Source organism: Scylla paramamosain, chromosome 43 (assembly GCF_035594125.1).
Source record: "Scylla paramamosain isolate STU-SP2022 chromosome 43, ASM3559412v1, whole genome shotgun sequence".
NCBI classification, from domain to species: Eukaryota; Metazoa; Arthropoda; class Malacostraca; order Decapoda; family Portunidae; genus Scylla; species Scylla paramamosain.
The window spans coordinates 9,282,284-9,303,179 of record NC_087193.1 but is presented as its reverse complement, the minus strand read 5'-3'; the positions used below and the strand labels follow the sequence as shown (position 1 = coordinate 9,303,179).

The following is a 20,896-nucleotide window of genomic DNA, read 5'->3' as shown; positions in this document are numbered from 1 at the left end:
AGTATGTGCCAGATACCCCTGTACTCTAACTCTATATGTAATCCATATAAAATGAAGAGCCGTAATATTTTATTATATTCTATAAACTTACTCAAAACAGTCTTTCGTTTCTAAATGAAAACATTTGCCGTCCGTAATGCGCAATTATTTTTTACACTATTTTCTCTAGTGAATTGAATTACATTACTTGTTGTCGTATTTATCAACCAAAAAAATAAAATAAATAAATAAATAAATAAAGAGATCGGGGGCTGACCGTCCTCCTCGAGACTCGTGGCATTCATAATTAGATATTTATTAGGTAATATTTTAATCTGATTCTACCTACATGGTACTGCATTGTACTGCATTAGCAAGCTACATCAGTTTTCATTCTTTATTGTCTTTGTAAATTTCGTTTGAAATATCATATGATTTTAACTGCTGTTCATAAGCCTACTGGCATATTTGTTAAAGTGTGAAAAATAAACTAAATAAACTAGGAAACAGAACACAGACAACCTAAAAAAAGTGAAACTGGTGCAGCTGTCCCAGCATTATCGTTCACAGTGATGATATGCTGGGAAAGGGAATATGTCACTCAGCTGTGAGGGAGAGGAAGTAACAGGCTAGGAGCGTGGAGGGAAGGGACTAAAATCCTTGCTTGAGGAAAGAAGGTATCAAGAAAGGAGAGTGGCAGAGGTCGGAGAGTGAAGAAGACAGAATAAAAGGACCAAGCACTAGTACACACATAACGTGGAAAATACACACACACACACACACACACACACACACACACAGAGAGAGAGAGAGAGCAGTGGACTCGAAACATCCTGTACAGAAGTCTGACTCATCTTACAAGATCTGACTCACGCAATCCTCGCCTCACCAAAAAAAAAAAAAAAAGGTAAGTTCATGAGTTTCTTAATTTACTATATTTCAAAGCCTTTTTTATTAATCACTTGATTCGTATGAGTGGAAAGAGCGATTAGAATTTAGTAGGAATTAAAAATAGTGAAGATGTAATTGCTTATATCTTGAATAATTTTCCTACTTGATTTCTCTCTCTCTCTCTCTCTCTCTCTCTCTCTCTCTCTCTCTCTCTCTCTCTCTCTCTCTCTCTCTCTCTCTCTCTCTCAGTGAAATAGAGATTACAGAACAGTGTGAATAGTTTAGTCATAAATCCACAGCTGATAAGATACTGTAAAGGAAGTGAATGTGATATATACCACTTTGGCTGATGTGCGGAGGTCCTTCAGAAATAGAAAATGCGAGTTCGTCATCATTAGGTAAGCGATGATAAACAGAGGAAAAAAAATAATAAATAAAAAAAAATGGACGAAGAAGAGAGAAGGAATGACTGCTGGATTATGTTAGGTGCCGAAGGTCAGGAGAGATGATTGAAATACGTAGACAGTGACATACGCAGAAGACACTGGTTCATATTCTCTCTGTCCTCTCACCACGGCTATTCTCAGGGGCCTGTGAAGATTAGACGGGTTCTCAAGAGTGTTTACCCTGTTGATAATGTGGAAATCTTATTAATCTGTCATTAGAACGATAAAAAAATAAATAAAAACCTGTGTAACTTCATCTAGAGCCTTTTGAAAATAGTAGAAGTACAGCGTGTGTTTCAGAATAGGACCCAGGGAAGGAAGGACGTATTACAAGTGCAGGAATAAAAATGAGAAGAAAAGCAAGTTAAAAAGAAGTTAAGAGGACATAAAGAAAAGAAAAATAAAAGAAGGGCAAACAAGAGCAAAATACATAGTGTTAAGTAAATAGGTACCATTGAGACACGGAAGAAAAGCCGAAAGATAATTGAAGTTATGTAATAATGTGATAATTTCGGTTCACTAATAGAGCAGGTTACACAGTACATTACATAAAAGTACAACAAACTCTTGACCGTGTGGATAAAATTAGGGGCAATTAAAGACAAGTGGCAATGATATAGTGAACATCTGAGAAAAAAAAAATTAAAACACTCGAGTAAAAAAACAAATGTATGATAGGCATGTTATTTGAGTTTTTTATGAGATACTGATGTTAAAGTATGAGAGAGAGAGAGAGAGAGAGAGAGAGAGAGAGAGAGAGAGAGAGAGAGAGAGAGAGAGAGAGAGATTGTAAGAAAGAAAAATCAAGTGTGTGTGTGTGTGTGTGTGTGTGTGTGTGTGTGGGGCCCGCTCACTTCCCTCGCCTGACATAAACACCTCAAGATAACCTGAGTCCTTATCAAGTGTGTTTTGAATCAGCCAGTTCGCGTCCTGTCCTTGGTGTTTATAATGCCTCCTCTTCCATTCTTCATCCATCTTCCTAGGTCTTATTTCTTGTAATATTCCCATCTTATCCCTCCCCCTCCTCCTCCTTATCCTCCTCCTCCTCCTCCTTTTCTGTCTTTTTCTTTTCTCATCTACTTTCGCTTCTTCCTCTCTTTCCTCTTTCCTTTTTTTTTCCTTTTTTTCTTCCTAAAGTAATAAGAAAAAAAAAACATTTACCTAACTTCAGCAAATACCATAACAAGATAAACATTATAAGATAAATCTCAGAAACGACTCATGATGTTACTGCATACCTACTCAGTGTTCTTGGTCGCTGACTGACGAACTAGAGAGACGGAGGAGATTGTAGAGGGAGGGCGTGAGTGGGCAGGGAGATAACATGATAGCGTGCGTCAGGGGAGGGGTTGAAGACTGACAGTAATGCCTGAAACTCCCTCGGGTCCTGCAATACACTGCCGGGGAGGGTGAGTGGCGAGTTGTCTTGATGGTAGCTAGAGTGATTGAGTGAAGTGTCCGCCTCTACTGAAGGAAAAAGGACGAGGTGAAGTCCACATTAAATATACTCGGCACCTGAACATTCAAATAAGAAAATACGAAACTACGAATTTGGTGACCCTCGCATCAACTTACGCCGACGACTGCCACCCTGGCCTAAATAGAAGCAACAGGTAGATATACATAATTCGTAAAATGTGGTCTTTAAAATATACATACACATGATGATGCCTCTTTATACGTAAGCACATATATACTCGTAATTATACACTATACATATATTATAACCTTACGTTTCGCTTCAGGTGATAAGTAACATCCACGGTGCTTTCATCTTGTTACCCCTGAAGGTCCAATGTGACCCTAACAGACATATCTTGCAGCACACACCTCTCCCTCCTATCGCCTCTGATAACACAGTCATTGTGAATAATGTTAAACAAAGGGCACGCCGGAACAATATACTTTGTCCATGAGTCGTCTCGTCACAGATATGGGAAGCATGAGTGGAGACAGCACGAGTGAGGAGAGCGTCGGGGTGATGGTGGGCGGTGCAGCGCTGCAGGAGGAGGGAGGGCGTGGCGGCAGTCCACTAGAAAGGTCCACGCCCCATCCCCCAGCCAACACCACCTACCGCGTGTACAAGCAGCGATGGTTGGTGCTCCTCACGGTGGTAGTGCTCAACATCTCCAACGCTGGGGTGAGTACTGAGTGTTCTGAGAGACGCGGTGCCTCCCTCTCTCCTGCTTTTTTGTTTGTTTGAGTTGATCATGATGCTGTTCTTTCGTTTCTTTCGTCAAGTTCTAAGAGTCCGATCTTCCTCTTCCTTCTCCTCTTCTTCCTATCTCTCTCCTTCTTTTCCTTTACTGAAACAAACAACAACAACTAACATTTACATAATGTCAGGGACACACACACACACACACACACACACACACACACACACATTACCATGAGTGACCATCAATGATCCTTACCTATGGCATTACAAACTTATGTCAAACTGATGCTTTAACAAAGAAATGCAGACTCTGTGCTACGCAATGTTTCATTAATATCCTGCACCCTGTGGCTGTTTATGATAATTCCAGTATTAAACAAAGGCGCTTCATGAAATATATTTATATTTATCTGTCATTATTATTATTATTATTATTGTTATTATTATTATTATTATTATTATTATTATTATTATTAATATTATTAGTTTTCCTTATCTTTCCTGACCATGTTGACCTTCCCCGCAGCTGTGGATTAACATCGCGCCGGTGGCGTACAAGGCAGCGGCGTTCTTTGATGTAAACATCACGGACGTCAACTGGTTCAGTCTGGTGTTCCTGTTTGTGTCCATTCCTTTCTGTTTCATCTCCACGCTCAGCGTTAACCAGCTGGGCCTCAAGCCTGCCGTAAGCTTCACCCCTGCACAGCTTACTGCTGCTTGGGGACGTTTAGTTGCTCATCAACATGAAACATACACGTGTTTTCGTCTTTGTTTAGGTAGCCATTGACTTGTTTCCCTGTGAATGCTAAACATACAGAGCTTATTCATTTCATCACCAAGCGATAATAATCCTGAGCAATTGATTTCATAGTGTCTTTACTTATTTATCTTTTTGCCAGCCACACAAGTGTATCAGTGTTCGTGAAACTTGACGAATTACACGAAATTCAGATTCTTTCTTCCCTTGGTATCCACAGATTCATATTGGATCGATCCTGAACTGTGTGGGTGCCTTGACGCGCGCCGTGGCCACGGCAGGCTTTCTTCCTACAGAGGTCGTGTTTCCCTTGTGTTTGACAGGCCAGGTAGGTACGGGGAGGAAACTAAAAGGATGTATTAGAACTAAGAGCTTGGATGCATGCACGTGAATGGTGGAAAACTTCAAGGCAGTACTTACCTCAAAGGTAATCTACCGTTATGTTGATGGTAGTTAAGCTAAACATATTAGCAATGATATTAGGCAAACCTAATAGAAAAAGAAAAAGAAAAATAAGTTAAATGAAAAAAAATCATGAAGAGGTTGTGATTCCTAAAAGTGTGAAGTGTGGCAGTGTGGCGTCGCATTTCTCCTTCATGTTTCACAGTAAGGTTGCCTCATTGCCGCGTGTTTTTGCAGGTGATCGCTGCCATGGCCCAGTCTTTCCTGCTGTTCATCCCGACGAAAGTATCCCAACTATGGTTCCCCGAGACGTCCCGGGCTATCTCCACCACCATCCTGTCCATGTGTGAGTCGCCGCTGCCGGAGGATCCTCACTTTTCACTGCTTATCACGGCTGACAATAGCGTGGGATTTTATATAAGGGGATAATACAGTAACTTTCTCTCCCTGTCCCTCTTACTATCGCTCATGTATTCTGGAATAAATTTACATTGTATCAGCTTCAGTAAGGTTTTCTTGAAATATTAATTAATTCAACTCAATCAGTGGCGTGCAAAGCAGGAGTGTGAGGGCACAGCAGCTTTAGACTGGCAGGAGTGTGGTCAGCCTGGTGGTGACGAGGCCTTCTAGTGTTGTACCATCGTGCCATCACAGGCCTCTGTCGTACTCTTGCCCCAGGATGTCAGCAAGATTATTCTCTCCCCACAGCCAATCCTCTCGGCATCCTGGTGACGCAGGTAGTGTCGCCGCTTATAGTGACGGAGAAGGAGAACATTCCGACGCTCAACTACGTGTTTGGCGGTATAGCCGTCTTCTCCCTTCTCACAACTCTCGTCTGCGTCACAAGGTGGGTGGAGGAGACAGACAGCGGGGAAGAGAGGGTCATTCTCGAAAAAAGGGAAGGTGAGGGGTCATGCCTAGGCCCGTATTCTGAAACACCTTCCTCTTCCACCACGACTATTTTCACAGAGATGATTAGCTCCATGGGTTCTCAAGACTGTTTCTCCTAGCAATGTAGAAATTTTGTTGATCTGTCAAAGGAAAAATAAAAGCACCTTTGAAAACCTGTGTAACTTCAACTAGAGTCTTTTGAAAGTAGTGGAGGTGTGGCGCAGAATATGTCCTAATGTTGCGCCTCCGCTGGTTGCAGGTCGATGCCGCCGACACCTCCCAGCCACAGCGCCGCGCGGGGAGAGAGAGATCGAGCCCCTTACCTGCAGCAGCTTAAGGAAACTTTCACTTCCGTTCCCTACCTGCTCCTCCTGCTGGCCCTCGGGTGTGGCGTGGCGCTGTTTTCATCCCTGGCCACCGTGACACAGCAAATTCTGTGTCCCCTCGGCTACAACGATGTGAGTGTCGACAGTTGACGTACAGTGAAATCTTGCTGTTCCCTCTCCCCACACCAGAAAAACAGGACTATATTCTGAAATATTTCTGGCCACACCTCCACTACATTTATAAAGCTCAAGCTGAAATGACACGGGCTTTAAAGGCTGTTTTTATGGTTCTAGTGACAGATTAACAAGATTTTTTTATTTTTAACATGAAACACCCTTGAGAACACGGTCAATCATCTCAGTGGATATGGAAAACAGTCGTGGTGAGAGAGCAAAGCGTTTCCGAATACGGGCGTCTGATGTCCGTTCTCTCTCTGGCAGCTTTTCAGCGGCGTGGCCATGGCGGTGATGATCCTGTGTGGCTTCGTGGGGTCTGCCGTGACAGGTGTGGCGGCGGACCGTACCAAGGCTTTCACGCCCATCACCAAACTTTTCTACGGATGTGCCGCCATCTTCGCTATTTTCATGATGGAGGTCAGAGGCATGGCACAACCTTCAAATTAAAAAATAAGCAAACTCAGTTCTTAAACCAGTAGGAGATGACCGAGGATGACTTGACTTCCCTCCGGCAGATGTTCCTGGTGCCCGGACAACCTGCCCTTGTGACCATCTCCTGCGGCCTCTTCGGATTCTTTGGAGTCGGGGTATACCCGATCGGCCTGGAGCTGGCGGTGGAGGCGACCTTCCCCGTGGAGGAGACCATCAGCACCGCCTTTATCTTCATGTCCGGTGAGGCTCCAAGGCGGGATCTTAAACACTCCTGCCGTGTGTCTGGATGTACATGCAGGAGTCACGGCGCGGCGAGTCACTGCTGCCCGATGCTTTATTTTGCTTGTGTTCATTTATCTCATGCTACACTCTCTTCCCCCTTTACTCTTATCTACATTCACAATCCCTTCGTAAGTCTTTCATTCCTGCACCGATTATAATTTGCAAACCTCACTAACTTCCCTGCCTCTCCTTCACCCTGCGCAGGTCAGGCCCAGGGTGCGATCATCATCGCCATGGTGACGCTTCTCTCCCGTGACCAGTTGGCTAAGTACGCCCATCTGGAAGTGTGCACTGGTGGGGAGAGTTCAGACCTGCACCCCAGGGATTATTCAGGTGAGCACCGCTACACACAGCAGCATCACGTGTCTTGATACTGTGTAACATGGATACAAAATGCACAGGGTAAGAAGGGGTGTGTCTCGGCTTTGATGGGACTAAGTTGGAGTTTTATCTGCAGTGTCCCTGATGGCCATCATGGGGCTGCTGTCCTTCATGGTGATCATGATAATCATCTTCTTCAACACGCCTTACAAGAGACTGGAAGCCGAGAAAGCGTCCACCAGTAACATCTCCAGCTCCTCCTCTAGCCACTCTCTCACTGCCACCTCTGGCTATGGGACAGAGGGTGTCTCTAGGAACACCACCACCTCCTCCCGCGTCTCCAGGAACCACCCCACTGTGCTTCCCGTGAACATCACAGAAACGCCGGAAGCTGAGGAGGAATACGAGCAGTGTCACCTATAGCAGAGGCCCGGCAGGTGTGCCCGAGGGGGTGCCGGTGCCGGTGCCGGTGCCGCACGTCTCCTTGAGTGTCGCAAACACCGTACTGTGGGTTGTGATGGCAGCGAGTGGTAGTGGCAGAGAAAAGCCGATAATGCAGCACGGCCATGCTGCTGCTGATGTTGCTTTTTCTAATTTGTCATTATAGACCACGTGATTGCCACTTCGGTGAGTGTCTGTGGGTGAAGCTGCTCGCCTGGTGATGCAGGGGCACGCCATGGCCTGGGCAGGCACGAGCCGCGCCGCCCGTCACGTGGCTGGGGACGACTTGCTAAAATCTCACCTTCACGCAGATTCGCACATTCTTTTTCGAATCACGCCTTAATTATTTATTTGTCACGTATTTATGCAACTCATATCTTGCCATGAAGATAAAGCTCAAAGAATACATGAATTCCATACAATGACAATGCCTCCATTCCCTTTGCACTACACTTTATTTTATCTTATTTATATTATTATTTATTTTTTTTTTTGTGGACTTGGGTGATAGAAAGTCAAACAGCATTGCCTTCTACACAGACACGTTTGGGTGCAGCTCTCCACACACGTAAGTAATCATGGTGCTCCCAGTAACACAACACCCGGAGCGGTATTCTGCCCACGTCTCCGTGAGTGGGTGAGTCAGATTCGGCTGTTAAGGTCTAATTTACAAACTGCTATTTATAGGCATTACTGGTGATTGCTGCATTATTTTTATTATGAGGAAACCTTGGATCGAATCGAATGAATCAGGAGGTCGAGGAGTATAAACAAGGGTATGAGTGGGAGAGGGGCGGACAGCACAGGAGTCTGCCACGCACACTCCGGTACACCCGCACGCACGGCTCTTGTTGGTGTTCCCTGTGTTTCACCACTCGCTTTGAAAACTACAGTGGTTGGATTTACTGTGGTGAAGTTGCATCTCGTTTCACGCTCTATTGTTAGTGCAGGTTTAAGAAGACAAGGAAACTTCTGAAACTCTTATTTCTCTCCCGACCCACGACGCCTCACCTACACCGTCAGTGATGTGTGACCCTCGCTTCCTTAGTGGTGCCTGACAATGAAGGGCACCGATGGGGAAGGCGGAGCTGCTGGCCAGATGGTGTGACGCTACTACCTACGTGTGGTCAGCAGGTAGGGTACACGTGGGTCAGCTGCACGCGGGGGCCAGCCATATGACGTCAGCGGTCAGACAAAAAGGGCTGGAACTTAATTCTTCTCCTAGGTTAACCGTCCATCCGTTTCCCTACGCTTCATTTTGTCCTTTCTTACACAGTACACAAGAGAAAAAGAACAGCGATATGTATTTAGTATGGTAAGCGTCACGTGTGCTGCTCACCATCATTCCTCCCAGCATCTCTCAGCACGAGGACAGTATGGGTCTCTATGCGAGTAAAGCTTTTTTGTTTGACCTTCAGACAGAACTTCCACCACCTCAAGTCTAAGGCGAGGAAAGGTGGTCACGTGATAGAGACCTTGAGCAATCAGCGATAAGCGTCATAGCTGCTGGTCAGACTGACGGGGGCAGAGACTCTCCCACCCACATACTCGTATTACATCAAAACTGAACAGATAAGGGATCTAAAGAGGCGAAGCTCCCGGAGGTACGAGGCGCCTGGCAAACCTAAGTGAGGCTGTTAAGACGAAGGGACGTCATCTATACGCAGTCAGCGTCTGCCTGTCCTCGTGATCAAATGCAGGTACTGTGTTGTCTCCTGCAGGAAAGCTTGGTAGATGGGCGGGAGTAGCGAGATGAAATCGCCGCGCCCAACGTAAGTCAGTCCGGGGATAATGACACTGGAGGGTAAAGGGGAGACGCTACGGAAAAGTGAGGTAATTACAGGAATAAAGAAAGACAGTGGTGACCTTGGCGGAAGGTCCGAGTCACGCCGAGAGGTAAATGATGTAGTGCCGCATTCGGCCAGTGATGGTGCCTTGGGCGTATTAATCATAAAAATGCACGACGTTTAGTAGATTTAGCTTCGCGTAGGGAACGCGTACACGTGTGTGAACAATAGGATCAGGAATGAAACCACCTACGTTTCTCGATCCTTTCTGTCTGTCCCCGAGTACAGTGTATCCATTGAACTGAATTCACTGACAGGCTCTCCATAGCCAGTGTTTCCCGTGAAGACAACAACAAGCAGTGCGAGCATGTTTGCTGAGAACAGAGATAAGACGAGTGCCACAGTGTTTGAAGATATTGTGCCCGTGAAAGTGTGACTACAGAGGCATTCTACGAGACTGTGGTGCCCTATACACCTTGCACTAGTGTGATGACTCACTTTTCCCTATCTGTCCAGACTGTCGAATGAAGGCGAGAGTTGCAGGGTGACAAGAACACGCAACTAAACCCTTAATGAAACTAAAGATCCTCTATTCAAGTACTGGTCGGGTAATGACACGTGGATGAGTGGGTGGATGGATGAGTGGGTGGATTGGTGGGTGGATAGATGGTAAGTGGGTGAATAAATGGATGGGTAGGTGGATGGGTGGATGAATGGTTGAATCGATGGGAGTCGGTGGTTGGATGGATGGGTGGGAAAGTGGATGGTTGAGTGATTGAGTGGATGGGTGGCTGTGGATGAAGTAAATGGATGGCTTGGTGAACATTTAATATAGTGTGTTTGGGTCCACATGCTGTCTTCACGAAGCCTGTGGTCCAGACGTCTGAGTCTAGCGACGTTTGGGGACCAAGTGGTTTGGGTACCAAGTGTCTCGAGCACCAAACGTCCTGAGGCCTATTTGCACTCAAGCCGATCTGTCTTGAGGATCATCTCATCACCAGCTCCCCGCTGAATAGCCTTGCTCCTTCCTCTTCCCTGTCCAGGCAGACATGGTGCCACGTAGCGCACTATTTTATTTGTTAACAACTATTATTAACTACTGTTATTGTGTAACATTTATCGGTAAATTATCTGTTTGTTAATACCACTCGTCTGGTTTCGATATACTGTAATCCCCCGAAACTTGTAGAAATCGTGTATGAATTCACAATTTCACCATCGGACGTGCCACGACTACACGTCTCGCCATGGATGCCCAAAAGTGTGAATCCCCATTCCCCAGTGTGGTGAGTTCTTCCCCAGCACTGCAAGTGGAGGGGCGCTGAAGTAACTGCACTGAGGGAGTCCAGACCTACAAACGATCAAAAGCTGCAAAGATCACAAGAAGAAGAGGAAGAAGACTCCACCTGACCGCTCTTTCTGTCGCCAGGCCACACTTGAATTTCACAACACGGGTAAACAACGTCTCAACATCCATATGTGCATAGAACCTTTTCAACTTAGAGTAATCTGTACTTTCATCTCTAGCAATGTCCGCAAAAATTCGTATTATTTATATCCAGTCAACTAAAAAGGTTGCTACTTCATACCGGCCTTCCGTGGCGCTGGTGAGTCTGGGGATTCCTGTTTAGCCGCACCGTGTGGCAGGGTACATGCAAGTAGAGTGATAACAGATCCTGAGTACCAGTTATAATAGATGAAAAACTGTGATAGGTGTTTTATCTGATTAAGTGTTTTTTTTCTCAACAGATAACCAATTAACAACAAAATAAGGGATTTCCATTATCAAAACAAATACACTAATGGTCTGCTTCTAATCTGCTTCATACTTTGTGCGGTAAATGTAAACGCTAGGTGACGTCACTACATATTTGATCATTAATTACAACGACATCCTGAAAATATGATGTTTGTCAGCCGTGTGCAGCAGTCTGCCATTAGTTCAATGTAAATAAAAAAAATAAAAAATTGTCACCGATAACGATTCCTCATTTTTTGAAAGGAACAATTCACATGCGAATAAAACATTTCTTTGTTACTGACAAAGTCTACGAGTATATATATTTATAGGTCATCAATTGTTCAACATGAATATTTTGGTTGCAAATCATATTACTTTGGTTATCACTCTTATTTCTGAAAGAATCGCCAACAGGATCGAGGAGCAAAAACAGCAAGGAAGTGAAGCGCCAGGGCTCACTGAGACCAGCAGCAACGAGGCGGGATGGAAGACGCGGAGGTTGTACTGGAGGAGAATGACCAGGCTGAGACCGTCACCTACACAGCGTACAAGAGGCGCTGGGCAATACTGGTGACGGTCATGTTGCTTAACTTCTCCAACGCTGGGGTGAGGACACACACACACACACACACACACACACACACACACACACACACACACACACAAATTATACGATCCTGCATGCTTTCAGATGTGCTTTAACCTGGCCTCCGTGGCGTACAAGGCAGCTGACTACTTCGAGGTGACGCAGTACGACATCACCTGGTTCTCGCAGGTGTACCTTATTTTACCCGTCGCCCTCTCCTTCGTCTCCACCTACATATTCAACAAGTTCGACATGAAAGTGGGCGTGAGTAAAAAGACCTCAGTAAAAAATGTTGATAAAAATTCCACTGCCTTTTGACACGAATAAATAACTTACAAGAATATGAATAAAAGGGGGGACAGCATGATCTGGACACCTTGCAGGGTAGCTCACTGTACCCTGGAGGTGTTGCTGTACTCCGAAAAGGATGCTATGGCATCACCTTAATATTGTTTTCAGATCCACATTGGCTCTGCCTTCAACTGTGTAGGAGCTTTGACGCGAGCCGTGGCCACCTCGGGTCTCATACCCGACCTCAGGACTCAGTACGTTGTCAGCCTCATCGGACAGGTGTGTGTGTGTGTGTGTGTGTGTGTGTGTTGAGCTTTGAGCACTGGATTGTCGCAAATAGGAGTGCATTCCAAACCATAAAACAGCGGCAGAAGCACAGCAAGAAATAATTCCTTTGCTATGTAGGCTGCGGGAGCGACGGGGCAGCTCTTCATCGCCTTCATTATCACGAAGGTCACACAAAATTGGTTCCCTGACGACGAGCGCATGATAGCTACATCCATCATGGCTTTCTGTAAGTGATGTTCCATTTACGAGTATGTTATTTTCTCTCATAACTGGTTTTAGCAGTCTTAGGCATTGCTTTCCTAAGTTCCTCCGCTCGGTATCTCGGCGGCCCAGGTGATGGCGCCGATTGTGGTGACGAAGAAGCAACAGATTCCAACCCTCAACTATATATACGGCGGACTGGCCCTCCTTGCCGAGCTTGCCACTCTCGTCTGTGTCACCAGGTGGGTGAACAAGGGAAGGTTGAGGGACGATAAGAATGAATAGGATAGTTTACACTTCCATCTCACACGATTAAATGCCGCAGGTCGAGGCCGTCAACACCGCCGAGTCGCAGCGCCGAACATGGGACCACGGTCAGAGCCCCTTACCTGCAGCAGCTCAAGGAGACCTTCACTTCTCCTTCCTTCTTTGGCCTCCTCTTAATGACCGGAGTATTGACGGGTTTCTTCCTCTGCCTCACTACACTATCGCAGCAAATGCTGTGTTCCAAGGGATACAGTGATGTGAGTATCAACACTTCCACTTCTCATACAGAAAACACTTAAGAACGTGGCTACCGTCAGAACTATGACTACCAGTGGGAAACTGTAGGAAGACAGGAGTGTGAAGAGAGTCTCTTAATGAGGAAATACTGTACACTGTCACAATAGGTTGATCAGAATCAGGATTTGATTGACTGCTGCCTTTCTGGAAAGCGAGGGATGGGTGAGCGAGGAGGAACAATCCATTGTGCTATTGTATTTCCTCTAGTCATAGTTAATGTAGAGTAATGTGCTCAAAACTAGACTTTATTGTTCTCAGTCTAAATCACTGACACTATTCATTGCATGTATATCTATGCGGCTCATGACTCATTTGTCCTCCGCACCATGGATGCAGCTCTTCAGCGGAGTGGTGGTGGCCATCTTCAGCACAGCAGGCTTCGTGGGTTCCATTGCCATAGCAGTGGTGGAAAGTCGTACTAAGGCTTTGACGAACATTATCAAGCTTGCCAATGGTTTTGGAGTGGTTTTTGCCATAATGATGATGGAGGTTAGTGCCCCTTTGTGGTGCTGTCCCTGACGCAGCTACTTTTTCTTCGCAAATTATAACTTATATGGTGCTTCTGAAGTAATGATTTAATATGTAATACACTATTATGTAGTATGTTCACGAGGGAATTACAAATTAATTCCATGTTGAAACTCTCGAGTTTCCTTCTTCCCCAAGCAGGTTCACGTGGTCTTCCTTGGTATTCTGGCCTTCCAGTCTGCAGCCCTCATACCCATGACAGGTTTCTCCAATAACAAACATTAGGGAGTACCTTCCCGTCTCTGTTTTGTCAGGTTTACTTAGTGCCCGGCCAGTATGCCCTCCTAATCATCTCCAGTATCTTGTTTGGGTTCTTCGTCTGTGGAGTGTATCCCATTAGCCTGGAGATGGGGGTGGAGATCACTTATCCTGTGGAGGAGACCATCAGCACTACTTCAATCTTTGTGGGTGGTGAGCCATCAACGCTCTTCGTTTCCTCAAATATTCTTGAGAAACAATTTCTGTCAGCACTTGGGCATCTTCATATAATGGACTGACGCTACATTCACGCATGGCGAAGGACAATAACATTAACATGCATTACTTTAACTCACACTTTTCTTCAAAACAAAGCTCATTAACCTAAGCTTTTACTGGTCACCGCACCACTAGTTCTGTGCTGCATGAAAGTTGTGTATGATTCCATCAGTGTGGTATACACTAGTTGGATACAAGGGTTATACTCGCTGCTCATCTGCTCCCCATAACTGGAAACAACACACTAAACATCTATGGCAAGCATACATTACAAGTACAATAAGCATGACTTTCCTCTTTTCCGTCTGCTAACAGGTCAGATTCTGGGTGTACTCATGACCTACACGGCGAACATTCTCTCGAGCGACCTGCCGCCCGAGTTGGAAGACGTGGAGGTGTGTACTAAGGATATTACCTCCGACCTGCAGGCCCGAGACTACTCAGGTGAATGTGACCACAGTACTATTGACTACTACTACTACTACTACTACTTTATCTTCCAACACCACAATGGTAGGCCCATACTTGCTCGCGTCAGCCGCTCTGGTCTCCTGCAGGTGTCCTCATGGGACTCATGGTCGTCCTCACCTTCAGCGTCATCCTCTTCACTGTCTTCTTCCGGACGCCCTACAAGCGGCGAGAGGCAGAGCAGACCACCGACATGAACGCCACCGACTAGACCGCCTCCACCTGTGGATGATGACTCCTCCCCTGTGGCTGCGGAGCATGTTTGTCCGCCAAGCCCCGCCACGCCTCCATTGTTATAGTGCTCAGTTTTCATCCACTCGCTTGTCTACGAGAAGAAAGTAAAACTGAAGATGAATGAATGAATAAATAATATAAAATAATAATAATAATAATAATAATAATAGTAATAGTAATAAATAGGTGAAGTAATATCATGTCATGTCTTGTATGTTTGTGTTTTGTTGCTGTAATGTCGATCTTCCCTCAAGTCAACATCTGTGACTGTAAAAAATAAATAAAAAATAATTGTACATAAAAACTAGTAATTATAATAATTAAAAAAATATAAATAAATAGATGAAAATGAATAAATAAATAAGTAAACATGCTTATTTTGTCTAGCCGTTTCATTATTTTTTGGAACGCGACCAAAACTGATGAAAAGAAAAAGTATTCCATCTCATTATCCTGGAGAACCAGTACTGAAAAGTAAAAGTAAATAAAAAAGAATCCAAAAAGAACCTTTTAAAAGCTGTTAGCCAAAAAAATATAAGACCGGAATTTAAAACCACAGTGTCAGAAATGTTTTTTTTTTCTTCAGCAATTATTTTTTATACACCAAATCGCCTTGTCAAATAAACAGAATGATCAGATAAATTGTCTTCAGTGGTCATTTCCGTTCTGTCTGAGACTGAATAGGATCAGAAATTACTCAGTCTCCTTGCCACCTGCTGCTTTGACAAGACGGGTGCCCGCTGCCCCCGCCCGTCAGCAGCTGAAGGGGAAAGAAACTGGTGTTCAAAGGAGTGTGACATTATTAATGGTGAGGCAGAGCGTCATGTCGTGTTGAGACTAAAGACGATCATAATCTGAGGTGGGCGTTCATCACACACACACACACACACACTTAAAGGCCTTGCCCCATGAGAGAAACCGCCGTGAAGGAGAAAAGAGTAAGGTGAGGAAGGTGATAAAGGGAACAAACAACATTTAGTATGAGGAAAGGAGAAACAGAAAGGAGGGGGGAGAATCAGGAGGGGAAGCCACGCTCCACCGCCCGGATAATCCACAGATGGCCCAGCAGCGTTCAGTCCCCGCCTCTGTCACCAGCTGCTGTGCGTCCATCTGAGACCCCCAGCACTGTCTGTAGCGTCACCACCACCACCACCACTACTACTACTACTACTATTACCATCACCACTACTACTACTACTACTATTACCATCACCACTACTACTACTACTACTACTATTATCATCACCACTACTACTGTTACCGCCACCACTATTATTACAATCATTAAAAACATTACTATCACCATAACTATTACCATACCACTACGACCATCATCACCACATGACTCATCACTACCACACATCACCAGCAGCACCACCACCACCTGATATCTATTTAACCTTTGCCGGCCGCTACACCTTTCCAATGAATTAATATTGACCTCTTTATTCAGAAATCCACCCACACTAAATGCTAAACCACTTTCCACACCTTAAATGGTTGTATCCAGCTGTTTATCCCTGATCACGTCACTGCCATAATTGTGTAATTGCCATAATTGTGAGGGACACTTGAAAAAATAACGAGGAAATTTACAAGCCAGTCAGGACAAATATGACATCTGCAAAACCCCAACTTCTTATCGTTCAGAGGTTTTGTGTACAACTCAATAGGGTAAAATTGACACAGATTTTAAGTATCAAGGTTATTTTTATCTTCCTCGACACTTCAACCTTAACCACGTGCACTGTCCCTCCTCGCCTCACTCCGTTTTCTTCCTGAACCTAAACATAGAATCCTCGCAGGACCTGACCCGGGAAGCCCCTGCGCCTGTCCAGACATTGCACGCCCCTGAGTCACCGCCATATCTAGAGTAACTGTTCTTTACGTCACACACATAAGTACAAAGATCCTGTCAAGTAATTGGTGTGGTAAGGGCGTCTATGTCACATGCGTGTATTTAATGCTGAGGACATCGCGTATAGGAAGTCCTTGAAGGTAGGCGCGTCTGTACCTACATACACATGTAACATCCTGTGTGTGTGTGTGTGTGTGTGTGTGTGTGTGTGTGTGTGTGTCATAGCGTCACAAGAACATTTCCGGAGGTGGAGAGGAGAGAAGGGAGAGGAGAGAGGCAGAGGGTGGGTGGCAGGAGGGATGGGAAGGGAGGAGGAAGGGGACGAACACCACCCTGATGCTGTCCACAGTGGCTCATTGATTCTCTCTTGTTTGTGTTTGATCACGACGACGATAAACGCTGGCGATTAAAAGGAGATGAAAAACAGTAAACCATATTCAGCTTCCATCCCCTTGCCTCCTCTCGCAGGTGACGCCCCACGAGGCATGTATCTCCTTGACCTATGCCTTGTTATCTGCCGCTTTGACGCCTCTCTTCTTCCTTCCTCTTCTTCCTTCTTTTCTTTTCTTTTTTTTTTCCATCGCAGTGTCTTATGTCACCTCCACATGAAAACCTGCGATACTATTTATTCTGTCCCTAAGTATTATTCTCTTCGTTTAGTGTCTTTTTTTTTTCAAAACACCTACATATCTCAGCCTTACAGAGACTAATCAACCACGACACCATTCTCCCTGACGCATCACCTCCTTCGCCCTCTCATCTGTGAGACATTCCCTCGCGGGTGTCCATGAGCGGTGATGCAGAGACACGCGGGAGGCGGTCAAAGCGGCGGGCCGCGACTACATTATTGCGGTGAGGATCTCCATCAGCGGCTGACGTCACTCCTTGTTCGGCCCACACTCCTGAGACGACCTTCAAACTCTTATCTAGCTTAATATGCATCCTCTTCCTCCTCCTCCTCCTCCTCCTCCTCCTCCCCGGGGCATGCTACCCAATAGTTCCACGCGGCGTGTCTCCCGCCATTTTGTTGTTTGTGCGTTTGTTTATAAGAGTGTTGATGCTGTTCACTTCGGCCCTCTTGTTTCTCCCATCCCTTGACCCTCATGACCTCTTCAAGTGAGGTCAATCACTCGTCAAGTGAATGCCATTTTTTCTTCATGCATAACACATAAGCAAGAAAGAAGCACTTCAGAGTATTATGTACTCCATTTTTTGCTTGTCGTCTCGAGAGCAGTTCAACGACGCGTCTTTCCAACGAATCACCACTGCCTTCTCTCCCACTCCCCAGCGGTGTTGCGTACCTCCTGCAGCAGCCACGAAGTGTCCACCATGTCCTCGGTGTTAATGCCTCACTCGGGGCAATTCATGTATCATCTTTCAAAGTCCCAGTGTCCCAGGCAAGCCAGGCACCATTGCTGCCACTCAAGGCTTGGCCAGCGCCACCATGGCCACTCTCAACAAAGGTGGTACTCACCACCAATGCTAGCCTTATAATCCCCTTCTTCCCACCCCTACCTACCCACAACCGTCCCCTAGGGCGCGGCGCCAAACAGCCCCTGATTTAAGTGGGAGGTGGAGGAGCTGATACATAAAATATATACCACAAGCTTAGAAGACTGAAAGTGAGTGAGTTTATTTCAGCACACAAAATCCCCGAAGCCCCACTCCGAGAGGCCCGTGGGTTAATGGGCACAAGGTCACTCAGCGTCCTCCAGGGAGCGCCACGACCTCAGTAATGAGAGTCCCGATGGACGACCTTCGAGGCTCCTTAAATCCATTACAGTCGGGTAAGTCACCGCGTTGGGTGCTGGGGTCACTGCCTGAGTCTTCGATGGGAATCTCGGGTGAGGCACAGAAGCTGACACCTGCCACTCAGGCCACCCAGAGAAGAAACACCGGTGGCAGTGCTGTTGCCCCATGGTGGGACTAGCGGCAGATAAGACACCCTCGAGTAAAAATGACGTCCTGAATCTAGACAGCCGTGACGCCTCACACCGCCTTGGCCGCTGCGTCATCTGCTTGATGATCGCTTAGATACATGAAGTCTCACAAAGTGTGTCATCAGGTTGTGCAACAAGTAATGGCAGGAAGCCTTCAGGCTAAAATTGAATCGAGCACCTGAGGAGCCCGACGGGTAATTTGTTGTCGTGTCCCATAATTATTTGCATATCTGATAGTGTGTCTGCCGGCCACCTCCAAGTGGTGGGGGAGGTACAAGGACAGTGGCACACCAGTTTCGTGGAGTCCATCACGTCTACTGGGCAAGGCTGTCCCACGTCCCTCCGGTGCCTGTATGGAAGCAGGACAATGAGTGCGACTGTTGGTCACAGACAGCGAGCTGGTGCTGGTGCCTGCAGAGTTGTGCGGCGCGAGGCGGGGAGTGTCAACCCAACGCTGACGTCCCACCAAACAGCGTCAGGAGGTCGGAAGGGGGGATGGGGGGACGGTGTCAGGCGGAGGAAGGGGTGTGGGTGTGGGTGAGGCAAGCAGGATATGAAACACTGTCTCCTCCTCCTCCCCCCCACCATCTTTAAGTGTTTCTATATTGGCCTGCGGGTCGTGGCGCGGCTGTTGCATCATGGCGGCAGGGACGGGTCCTCCGTTCCCCTCCTGCCCCGCTGTCCCCGGTACCACCGTAGTTCAGGGGGTGGGGGAGGAGGAGTAGAGGGCTTCGTGCTTCTGGAGTTTTTCGTGTGTCGGTCAGCTTCCACTCCACAGGACACCAGACGCGTATGTGCCTCGCTCCGACTTCCTGCGGCTCCTGCGTGGTGTGGGGACAAGGCGGCGCTATGTATGCTTTAAAAAGGGCACATTTTTTTATGTTGTATACGTACGTTTACGCAGTAATATATACATATATATATATATATATATATATATATATATATATATATATATATATATATATATATATATATATATATATATATATATATATATATATATATATATATATATATATATATATATATATATATATATATATATATATATATCCATAGCCAAACCTATCCACACACACAGAATGCAGTGGTCGGCATGCAATGGGGCGGGTACAAGCTACATGTGCAGTGGTACAGGAAGCCTGTGGTGCTACACATTGAAAGCTGAGCCTAATGAGCAGCATGTGGGCACGCCAGCCATTTGTTACCAATGATACAATAACGAGTTAATGTGATGTATGTAGCACTCAGCACCGGTGTCGCCCTCCCTCCTGTGGCAGCGGCAGGCGAGTGGTGCACCTGTGCCACTCTGGCAGGTGTGGCCCCGCCCCTCCCTCAGACTGTGTATGACGTTGGCACCATTCGCGCCGCCGCCCGCGGCTGGTGAGTGTCACTCTTGACTCACTGTCTCGCGCTGCCATTCCTCCGCCCACCGCCACGCTGACCGCACGGACATCCCGCCGCCGCGACCACCAGTGACGCGCCAGGATCAGAGTCGCCGCGGTCGTCTTAGGACCCTCGTGGACATCTACAGGGTGACCAGTGTGGGTGACCCGAGTGTTGTGCCGTCCCTTAACCTGCAGCCTCCAGGACGGAGCCACTGTGGCTCCAGGTCAGTGCTGCCTCAGTGACTTCCCCGCGCAGCGCCACATCGCCTGCGCTGTAGACGCGTGACAGATTTGACTTACAGTAACAGCAAGAAAGGTGTGTATGATTTGTTTGTTGCTGTATTGTGACAGTGGGATTTAATGAATGGCCCAGGTGTGCTTCTTGTGCAGGGGGGTGGAAGGTATTAACACCTCGTCTTCCCTCCCCCAGCAGGTATCATGCGGCGGTGCTGCTGGTGCTGTGTCAGTCTACAGAAGGGTGTGGTGGCCATCGGAGTCTTGGGCATGGTGAGTCCTACCACCTTTGGCGCCTATCTATTCCTCTCAGACAGCCTCCTCCACCACTCACCATCGCAGGGGGGGAGCGGGGAGGCATGGGATGTTGAGGTAGGGGAGGGGGGAGGCATGGGTACGTAAGTAACGTCTGGGGCTTGAAGGTCTGCCTGGCCACTTAGGGAGTGCCTTTTCACCTCGAGTGATAATCCACCATCACGGCCCTGGCCTCCTATTGGTTCCCCTTCCACCCTTCATTCTGCTCCTGCTGTACACAACATAGCTGCTAACTCTACTGCTTACCAGCCTACCTTTGTTCTGTCTTTCTTTTCTAGTCACCCTTCACCTTGCCACTCAAGATGGTGTCGGGGAGTCCAAACACAAACAAACACAGGGCAGGAGAGCCCGACACCCGCGCTAATGAGAAAATAGTTCCTCGTGAAGGACGTGGGTGAAGTGTCTGAGTCATTCCTTGATGGACGTAGTAAATATAAGAAATTTTATTTGCTTAAGGGACTCTTCCTGACTCGCCCTGACCGCTCCC

General features: G+C 46.6%; 3 protein-coding genes and 1 long non-coding RNA gene across 7 annotated transcripts in view; 3 read left to right on the top strand and 1 right to left on the bottom strand.

Annotated features, from left to right (window-relative positions):
- The first annotated feature begins 231 nt into the window (after nt 1–231).
- LOC135093640 (uncharacterized protein B0416.5-like) lies at nt 232–7,928 on the top strand. Of its 3 annotated transcripts, none has more exons than XM_063993079.1 (11): nt 232–886; nt 3,248–3,456; nt 4,004–4,162; nt 4,455–4,562; nt 4,874–4,982; nt 5,345–5,483; nt 5,787–5,985; nt 6,295–6,447; nt 6,546–6,702; nt 6,949–7,077; nt 7,202–7,928. In XM_063993079.1, the coding sequence occupies exons 2-11, from the start codon at nt 3,250–3,252 to the stop codon at nt 7,486–7,488; spliced, it is 1,647 nt and encodes a 548-aa protein (XP_063849149.1). In that variant the 5' UTR covers nt 232–886; nt 3,248–3,249; the 3' UTR covers nt 7,489–7,928. The 3 variants fall into 3 exon arrangements, with proteins under 3 accessions (XP_063849149.1, XP_063849150.1, XP_063849148.1); XM_063993080.1 differs by lacking the exon at nt 232–886 and adding an exon at nt 1,179–2,929; XM_063993078.1 differs by lacking the exon at nt 232–886 and having other exon boundaries at nt 3,070–3,456.
- LOC135093645 (uncharacterized) lies at nt 2,979–11,452 on the bottom strand. Its single transcript, XR_010263440.1, has 2 exons — nt 10,883–11,452; nt 2,979–3,622 (listed from the first exon to the last, which is right to left on the bottom strand). It is a non-coding gene; the product is annotated as an uncharacterized LOC135093645 (long non-coding RNA).
- Nucleotides 11,453–11,505: 53 nt separating this feature from the next.
- On the top strand, nt 11,506–15,041 carry LOC135093642 (uncharacterized protein B0416.5-like). Its single transcript, XM_063993084.1, has 10 exons — nt 11,506–11,640; nt 11,726–11,884; nt 12,080–12,190; nt 12,317–12,425; nt 12,504–12,642; nt 12,726–12,924; nt 13,301–13,453; nt 13,747–13,903; nt 14,285–14,413; nt 14,527–15,041. The coding sequence occupies exons 1-10, from the start codon at nt 11,518–11,520 to the stop codon at nt 14,646–14,648; spliced, it is 1,401 nt and encodes a 466-aa protein (XP_063849154.1). The 5' UTR covers nt 11,506–11,517; the 3' UTR covers nt 14,649–15,041.
- Nucleotides 15,042–19,614: 4,573 nt separating this feature from the next.
- LOC135093724 (uncharacterized) overlaps nt 19,615–20,896 on the top strand; it is a 6,742-nt gene continuing 5,460 nt past the window's right edge. The window contains exons 1-2 of one of the 2 annotated variants that reach the window (XM_063993264.1): nt 19,615–20,176; nt 20,294–20,367. In XM_063993264.1, the coding sequence (XP_063849334.1) occupies nt 20,299–20,367 (69 nt within the window). In that variant the 5' untranslated portion in view covers nt 19,615–20,176; nt 20,294–20,298. Of the gene's footprint in view, nt 20,177–20,290; nt 20,368–20,896 lie in introns of both variants that reach the window. The other variant, XM_063993263.1, reaches the window with a different exon arrangement.

What these genes read in the sequence shown, in the direction of transcription:
- LOC135093640 (XM_063993078.1), top strand. Translation starts at nt 3,229, where the DNA reads ATGAGTCGTCTCGTCACAGATATGGGAAGCATGAGTGGAGACAGCACG. An exon ending in CCTTGTGTTTGACAGGCCAG is followed by an intron (nt 4,563 to 4,873) that starts GTAGGTACGGGG and finishes GTGTTTTTGCAG; the next exon opens with GTGATCGCTGCCATGGCCCA. An exon ending in ACTCTCGTCTGCGTCACAAG is followed by an intron (nt 5,484 to 5,786) that starts GTGGGTGGAGGA and finishes CGCTGGTTGCAG; the next exon opens with GTCGATGCCGCCGACACCTC.
- LOC135093642 (XM_063993084.1), top strand. Translation starts at nt 11,518, where the DNA reads ATGGAAGACGCGGAGGTTGTACTGGAGGAGAATGACCAGGCTGAGACC. An exon ending in TTAACTTCTCCAACGCTGGG is followed by an intron (nt 11,641 to 11,725) that starts GTGAGGACACAC and finishes GCATGCTTTCAG; the next exon opens with ATGTGCTTTAACCTGGCCTC. An exon ending in GTTCCAAGGGATACAGTGAT is followed by an intron (nt 12,925 to 13,300) that starts GTGAGTATCAAC and finishes CCATGGATGCAG; the next exon opens with CTCTTCAGCGGAGTGGTGGT.